Source organism: Babylonia areolata, chromosome 13 (assembly GCF_041734735.1).
Source record: "Babylonia areolata isolate BAREFJ2019XMU chromosome 13, ASM4173473v1, whole genome shotgun sequence".
In the NCBI taxonomy this organism is placed as follows: Eukaryota; Metazoa; Mollusca; class Gastropoda; order Neogastropoda; family Buccinidae; genus Babylonia; species Babylonia areolata.
In genome coordinates this window covers 3332489-3341522 of record NC_134888.1, presented here as the reverse complement: position 1 = coordinate 3341522, position 9034 = coordinate 3332489, and the positions used below count along the sequence as shown (strand labels likewise).

Here is a 9034-nt window from a genome sequence, read left to right as displayed (position 1 = left end):
CTTGGTTTCGTCTTGGTGTGGTTGTTTGAATGGATTAAGGAGACGGAAGCAGAATGGAAATGAATGTGAATCACTTCTTCCTGTTCTTTCTGGAAATGAAAGTACATGAAGATTGCATGCAAGTATGAATGTACTGGAGTATCATTGTTGAAATGTGTTGTAAGTCTATTTCTTATGACTTTTCTCATAACACCTCATCTGCATGCGCACACACATTGATATATTTGTATTTTTTGAGTGGGTCTGTGCAGGGCATGCCAGTGTGTACCCATAAACAGCTCAAGACAGTGGAATCAAAAAAGGATGAGATGACAGGTTAAATATGTGCAGCATATCTAGTTCAGATAAAGATATGTCCATAAAGAAATCCTGTAGAGAAAATACAGAGAGAAGAATAAAAGTGGTATCAGTACACACTGTCCTTTTAGACAGCAGCCTTAAAAACTTTAAGCCTGGAGAAATCTGTTGTTTAAGTTCCAGATCACGGATTACTGAGCAAAATATTTCAAGCCACACAGGAAACATGAGTAAATTCTAACTTGCTGTCGCTTCCTATGTCATGTGTGATGACTATAGCGTTTTTTGATTAGTTAAAATTATATGGGGGCACTTATGTCGCTTCCTCATGAATACCAGGCACAACCTGTTCCTCTTATTGCATTGTACTGTATTGAAATCCTTTTTTGACACAACAAATTTCTGTGAGTGAAATTCAGGCTGTTCTTGCTGGGGACAGCGTATCGCTACAGTGTAGTGCCATCCATGTTGGGTGATGACCTTAGAAATATATATAAACACTGCTGGAAGTTTGTGTTCAAAATCACTTTGGTCAGGACCCAACATCTCCCGGGAAGTGTACAAACATCACTGCACACACATAAACGCGGGAAAATCACAGAGACTCATCCTTTAACAGATATGTCAAATGCTTTCAAACTGAAAAGTTCCAGAAAACCACAACTCTTTGACCTGAGTGCTGTGTCAGTGCTTCACTGATGAGTGTTTTCTGCTGTGAGCACACACAGTCAACTACACATACTTCGTCATTAACTCACTCAGTACGGCCTGTCCTCTCTTCTCCTCTACACAGACCCCTCGGATGTCCAGTGGGTGTCTGAATGACCCAACCTTTAGCTTCCGTCGTCAGAATTGTGGTATTCTTTGTCAACATTCACGTCTTCAGTATAAGAGCCTTCCGCTTGCAATATTTTGATGATGGTAATTGGGGTGAAACGCTGTTAACGTCGTCTCTTTCGCCGTTCATATGGAGAGAGTTAACCAGCATCCATCCTACCTGAGCCCCAGCAACTCTTACTGTCTGCATTTTGCAGAAGCATCATTTCTTAGTTTCTCACAATCTGTCATGTTTAGAACTTCACCCATTCAAGAATAAGTAAATTACTGAACTAAGGTGGCTTTCGTATCAGCACTGTTTGTGATTGTGTTGCAAACAGTTGTTGACTGAATGCCAAGACAGCCGTTATTTGTAAAACAAACCAATCTGTTTCAGCATCCATCCAGCCCACACATGACATCTTGAAAAAAATGCCCGAAGTATGTACTTTAATTGTTCATGTAGAATTTAGTTGATCACAGAAATGTGTGAGAAATAGCAAGCTTTGTGGTCTTCTTGTCAATCCTGTTTTTAGATAAACAGCTAAGTGAGTTATCAAAACCATGCATCATAAAATAGTTCAGCTTTCAGCTTAATGCAGTTCTCTGTTAACAATCAAATACTTAAGTAAAAAAAAAACCCAAAAAACCCCAGAGTGACACAAAGCCTTTATAGCTCACAAACATGAAAGCAGAAAGCTGAGTCCCATCAAGTTTTTGTCTTCAAAGTGAAATAAAATGGAAGACTGAAGTATACAAATTCATCAGCACATGAACAGTGCATTGAACTGAAATTACTTATTTTGGACATAAAAAAAACACCACTGCATGTCTCAGTGAAGAAAAAAACCTGGAGCCCCCAACAGTGGCTTTCTAGTGTATTCTATTCCTCCCAGCTGACTAATCCCCATCTTCATCAAAAGAGGATTCTGCACACTCGGAGGACCCGGGCTCAACTTCCACCTCCGCATTGAACACTGACGACGTGAAGTTCATGTCTTTTTCGATGACGTACTGCAGAAGACAGAGAGTCTGCTTTCTGTCCATGCGTGCATCGTCGCCGCTTCCCACGTACGCCGCAAGCTCCGGGCGTTCCCACAAGCTGCGGTAGTAAGCCTGCAGATGGTCCGGGTCATGTGCCAGCAACATCAGACAACCGAACATGTCCTCTGCACTGAACCCTTCAGAAATCAGGAAGTCAAAGTTCCGCTTGATGGCTATACGGTCACAGGACCACAGCGGTCTCAAACAAGTGCTGACGGGGAGCTCCTTGGTCTGGACACCGAAAAGCGAAGCGACAAAAATTCTCTGACGACTCCACACAAAGCTTCTCTTGGGGAGGCAGCCTGAGCGCAAGAAGCTGAGGATGATGTAGATGGGAGGGGGGAGAGACACCACCACACTCTTGCTCTTCTCCATGGCCCTCTGCAAAGTCTCCAGACGATACTTCATGATGTAAATGTGACTGACGATGTCCTGACTCGTGATGCCTTCCCCCAGCAGGTAATCAATCTTCTTCAGGGCGCTGGATGGACCGAGCTTGTAAAAGTTGATACTGGCATCTTCAATGTCCTTTGCCGTCACACCCAAACGCTCTGCGATTCTCGAGTGAGTGATGCGTGACCCGTCCAACTCTGCCCGAGCGTTAATGGCGTTCTTGATGCATTTCTTGAAGTCCCTCGTTCGCTGGGCAACCGTTTTCAAAGGGTACCGGTCAAACTGAATCTTTCCCTCTTCCCGCATTGCCTTCAAGGTATCCAGCCTCTCCCTGATGTTGCTGACTTTGACGTTCAGAACGGCTGGGCAGGCCTTGATTTCCTCCGATGTGATTCCATAGCTGTACAGGAGTTGACTCTTCTCCATGACGTCCTGAGCCGTGAGGCAGCGGATGCGGTTAAGGGAGGGGTGCAGTGCTTTCAGCTGGTCCAGCTGGGTGAGGGAGCACTGCAGGACGCTGCAGAAGGCGCTGTCAAGTTCCTCTCGGCGCTGCAACTGCCTGCGCAGGAGGTCCAGGCTGGAGAAGCTGGAGGACAGCAGCAGGCTGACCGTCACCGACGTCCGGCCGATCTCCTGCACATGGAAACCACACAGCTCTTGGAACAGTTTCAGTTTCTCAAGGAGGCATCACTGCATTCAGACTTCTTCTTCTGCGTTCACTCGTATGCACACGAGTGGGCTTTTACGTGTATGACCGTTTTTACCCCGCCATGTAGGCAGCCATACGCCGTTTTTGGGGGTGTGCATGCTGGTTATGTTCTTGTTTCCATAACCCACCGAACGCTGACATGGATTACAGGATCTTTAACGTGCGTATCTGATCTTCTGCTTGCATACACACACGAAGGGGGTTCAGGCACTAAGCAGGTCTGCACATATGTTGACCTGGGAGATCGTAAAAATCTCCACCCTTTACCCACCAGGCGCCGTCACCGTGATTCGAACCCGGGACCCTCAGATTGACAGTCCAACGCTTTAACCACTCGGCTATTGCGCCCGTCACTGCATTCAGACAAATCCATAAATACGCCACACCACACCTGCTAGGCGGATACCTGACAGCAGCATGACCCAACACTCTTGTCAGGCCTTGAGCGCATGCTTATATATATGTGTACCTAGCACAGCGGATTTCTTTTTACATAATTTTGCCAGAGGACAACACTTTTGTGGCTGTGGGTTCTTTTTCGGTGCGCCAAGCGCATGCTGTACACGGGGCCTCGGCTTATCGTCTAATCCGAAAGACCAGACTCTCAGTTTGATTTTCCAGTCATACTTGGGAGAAAGGGCGAGATCGGTGTTTGAACCCACACCCTCACTGACTCTCTGTACTGGCAGCTGAGCATCTCAACTCACTCAGTACGGCCAGTCCTCTCTTCTCCTCTACACAGACCCCTCGGATGTCCAGTGGGTGTCTCAATGACCCAACCTTTAGCTTCCGTCGTCAGAATTGTGGTATTCTTTGTCAACAAACACCTCTTCAGTATAAAAGCCTTCCACTTGCAATATTTTGATGGTGGTAATTGGGGTGAAACGCTGTTAACGTCGTCTCTTTCGCCGTTCGTATGGAGTGAGTTAACCCTTTAAGCCCTGACCACCGCTTTACCGGTGGTGGGGAGGGGTGGCATAATGCCTGGCCACCGGTTGAGCGGTGCATAAACACTTGTGTCGTGTTTTGCTATTGGTTGACTTATACTGAAGAGCCAATCAGAAAAAACGTAATAGTCTGATGTGAGTACCAACATGGCCGCACCTTTTCACTGTGTTTTGTGTATGTGCTTTGGATAAAAAAGGTCGATTTCCATATAAGTCAACCAACAGCAAAACACGACACAAGTGTTTACGCACCGCTCAACCGGTGGCTAGGCATTATGTCATTTTTCTCTACCACCGGTAAAGCGGTGGTCAGGGCACTCTTTTTATATCTGCCGTGACACATTAAATACCAATTATTTGCAAATGTTGGCTCAGGAGCTCAGGCAGAAGGGTTAAAATTGCTCAGGAACTCAGGGCTCAAAGGGTTAACCATTCCGCCACCCTCCTCCTTAGTCTTGGAACAGTGAGAAGACGACTGGCCTTCACTGCTAACCTTTCTTTAACTTCTGTCATCCTATCATGTACACAGTTGTTTTCTGCTGCTGTTTTACTTCTGTGAGCCTTATTCTTGTACACAGCGAGAAGATTTTTTTTTTCCCCTGTTGTTTACAACACTGAGATAGGAAAGCTGACCTTTATTGCTAAAAGGAGGAGTTTGTATTATACTCCATGTTTGGTGTTACATATACTTACCATGTCAAACTACAGATAAGCCACATGCAGCAAAATAAGGCTAAGGCCAAATGAATACGCTTAATAGCCCAAAAAAGCGTAAGACGAGACAGAGCGTAAACCTGACAAGATGGCGTGGAGAGCCTTGGCCAAAGGAATGATTCTGTGCTTATAGCTTTTAGAGGCGTTTGATTGGCTGAGAGCGGACTGGGGCAAGACGGCTCGTCTTTTCACCGTTAGCCGTGCGAAATTTGGCCAAGCAGAGCAAACCGATAGGCCTAGTTTGCATCAGTTTGACATGGTACAGTATATGACACCAAAAGGAGGAGTTTGTATTTTTCTTTTACTGTTGTGATCCTGATCATGTAAGCAGCTCTTGTTTACATTATTAACCCTTTCACCGCCAGTCAATTTAAAGTACAAAATTCTCTTGTGGTATAAACATAGAAAAGACAGTGGCTAAGAATAGCTGGGAATTCCCCCCTGCAATGAATAGAAAATATGGCCTATCCTACCACTGAACATTAAGAGCAGTAGGTCCATGGATAACAGACCAATGAATGGTCACCTTTCAGTGACATGGGTACCTCTACCACGCCTGTGCATAAAATGCGGGCTTGGCGGTGAAAGGGTTAAAGGAATTTCCATTGTTATTATTCAGTTTATTGATACTTATGTAGCACTTAACTTTGGTCAAAGACCAAACTCTAGTGCTTTACAGAAACTGATAATTTCTTTGATTTTCAGTTTGATTTTAAAGCGAATCAGTAAGTCTCCCCAGTTTCTCTTTTTTGTGACTAGGTATTTGTGTGGAATTTTTTTGGAGGGGTGGGAATGGAAAGAAGCCAGCATAAAAAAAAAAGAAGAAAAAAAAAAGAAAAAAAAGAAAAAGTGATTTATAATGCATTAGACATTCAGAGACACATGGTGGGTCACCTTTCAGAAAATTAAATTTGAGGAAGGAATTAAAGCCACTTAACTTTTGCAGCATCACATTACTTAGAACTTAAGACTGAAAAATCCTGTCAATTTTCCCCGCAATTGGCTGTAAGAGGTAGTTAACTGGTTTGGTGTAGTTTAGAAATCATTTTCAATGTATGCACCACCATGTTGGATATTTGAAGTTGTCTGTTTGTTTGGACAGACAGCAAACAATATAAAAAATGTGTGCACATAATGATATACGCACATATTGTTGTGCACACACACAGAGACACATACACACACACACACACCACCTCTAATCCTGATTCAGACACCAATTATGCTAGCAATCATACTTTTTACTTACATTGCAAAAAGAGCTCGACCTTGAACGTGATTTTTATAATTATTATTTATTTATTTATTTATGTACACTTATCTATTATTTATTCACCTTTTTTTTTCTCAAGGCCTGACTAAGCGTGTTGGGTTACGCTGCTGGTCAGGCATCTGCTTGGCAGATGTGGTGTAGCGTATATGGATTTGTCCAAACGCAGTGACGCCTCCTTGAGCTACTGACACTGACACTGATTGACAGCTGCCTTTAGGCGCTCATCATTCATTTCCTGTGCCACTCAGTATCAGTATCAGTATCAGTAGCTCAAGGAGGCGTCACTGCGTTCGGTCAAATCCATATACGCTGCACCACATCTGCCAACCAGATGCCTGACCAGCAGCGTAACCCAACACGCTTAGTCAGGCCTTGAGAAAAACAAAACAAAAAAAAAACTCAGCCAGGCGCCATTCATGCGCATGCATATACATGTATATCATTATTAAAGGGGGTTCTTCTTTAGAATTTTGCCAGTGATGACCCTTTTGTTGTCGTGGGTTCTTTTACATGTGAAAAGTGTACGATACAGAACGACTAGGACTGCTCTGTTGTGTGTACTTACAATGAACTACAACTTACACAATGACGCCTTTGCTGTTACGTTTGCCAGAGTGTTACGTCTGTAACTCACAGTTTTTCTGACTGGCGGCTGGATTGCACAAAAATAGTGTGGACAGAATTTCCTGAAATTCCATGCAGGTGTCAGCTATGAGCGATACACAGATACAAGTATGACTGGCACATTGGGAAATAAAAACAAAATACCGCTCAGAACATTATCCTTCAACATCAGAATAATAAAAGGCAAATGACTGAATTTTAGTGTTGATCCGGAATCAGTCGAGCTCTGGAATTTACATAATCTAATTCAGATTTCTTTCACCTGTTTCTTATTCCTGCTTTACGATTCTGTTACCTTCAGCATCGAGACACGCTTCAAGATGGCCTGCTCCGAGAGGTCAAGGACCTTGACCTTGTTCTGGATCTGGTCCATGGTGCAGCCCAGGCTGAGCAGAAGGTCAAGGCGGCGCTGAAGACTGCTGCGGACCTGCAGTTTTTTGTGACGCTCTCTTTCCTGCACAATGTCCTGCAGGTCCTTCTCCAGCTGAAAAAGAAGGCGTGGACAGATTGACTGATGAATTCATAATCATATAAATCCTATTCAGACATGAAGAGGACAGATCTGGAGACTGGCACAGGACCGGAATGACTGGAAAGTGCTTGTTTCACTTTCACTGCGTTGACGGCCACACTCATCAATTTGATTTTTACGCCGTTTTTGTTGGGTTGCGATGAAAGAAAAACAAGCTACAGAAAGCGACAGACCTATTAGTGAGGATGAAAACCTAGTCCTACTCTAAGTGGGTTCTCCGGCAGGCTATCGCTTCACTTTTCGCCCTTCCGAGCTAGCCGGTCCCTTGCTGATCTAAGACAGCAGGGCCCCAAAAATAAATTAAAAAACCCAAAAGTATTGGGGTAAGAGAGGGGGTGGGGAGGAGGAGGGGGGGGGGGCGTAGGGGACCTATTATCTAATTAACTACTGATTGGGGGGCACCGTAGACTAAAAGGTGTCCAAGGTGTCTGCTGCTATAGCTGTTTCAGGCAGCCCATGTCCCAGTATAGGGCAACAGGCATAGAGAGAGAGAGAGATGCAAGTGAGAAGAGACTCTGAAAGCGGCACAAGGTGAGGACAGAACGACTGACTAAGTCATGGTCAGGTAAGTGGTACAAGATTTTGAAAGTAGGGATGGGCAGCTGTAATTGAGCTGTGAAAGGGGGACTTTGGTTGCTGTGCTTTCACTTTTAGAATTGATAATATATCTTATGATGAATGAAAATTACATTTTCCGCACACACACACACACACAAAATCAAGTCAGTGAGTGAACTGGTTTCTTTCAAACTGTCAAATATCCTTGCTTTAATTCAAACGATAAATGTCAAGAACTTGTCTTTGGGGGAAACACAAACTTGCCCAGTCAACCCAGAAAAATCCTTTAAATTGAATGCTTAAGGTTTCACATGATGTCAAACTAAATAAGAGTAAAAAAAATATGCCAGTCCACTGAAAATCACACAGAATGTGCACTCAGTACTGTCATATCATAACAATATTATTATACTTAGGAGTGTTACTCAAGTACAAGTCACAAAGTATTTTCATATCACAAAAAAACAGCAGCATCCATTCACGGTCATTTCATTACAGCAATGACAGAGAAAATCTGATAGCTAAACCATACACTAGCAAACTGCACTTTAATCATAATAATCATAATGGTTAACTATTAACAAAAACACTGACAGAACAAACTTAGAAGCTTTACAGAACACTGTACTAAACCAGCCAAACTAATTCACAGTAGAGTAATACTTTTCAGATTATGGTTACCATGAATATAAGCCCTCTGGGAATAATATATTAGCAGACTTAATGTTGAAAAAAGGACAAGGCCTTTATGAAATGGAATTTCTCTCTAACATTCCCCTAGTCCGAGTCTATATCATACATGGTGTTTTCTAAAACTATTTTTTAAAGGGAGGTTGTTTTCACCAAATCAGTTTGAAGTCTGACAGCTCATCAAAAAACAAATTGCAAGGAAAATCAAAATTAAGCAACTGCACATCTACTGTCCATACCTTTTCTTCAAAATTCTACACACACACACACACACACACACACACACACACACAGAGTTAGTCACACACCAAACTGATTGCTGGACCAGCTGCCTTTGTGTTAGAAAATTTCCTGTCCGTGGCATTTTTGCGTGGGGTGGTGTTTTTATCCCGCCGTCGACTGTCGTCCTGACAATAGCGCTGGCAATGTTGAGTCAT

The 9034-nt window shown here is 43.5% G+C and overlaps 1 protein-coding gene across 1 annotated transcript in view; it reads right to left on the bottom strand.

Annotated features, from left to right (window-relative positions):
- Window positions 1-1548: 1548 nt before the first annotated feature.
- LOC143288790 (uncharacterized) overlaps window positions 1549-9034 on the bottom strand; it is an 8242-nt gene continuing 756 nt past the window's right edge. The window contains exons 2-4 of the mRNA XM_076597423.1: window positions 8906-9034; window positions 7113-7301; window positions 1549-3183 (exon numbers count right to left, since the gene is read on the bottom strand). The exon at window positions 8906-9034 is cut by the window's right edge and continues 100 nt beyond it. Of these exons, the coding sequence (XP_076453538.1) occupies window positions 2014-3183; window positions 7113-7301; window positions 8906-9034 (1488 nt within the window). The 3' untranslated portion in view covers window positions 1549-2013. The remainder of the gene's footprint in view (window positions 3184-7112; window positions 7302-8905) is intronic.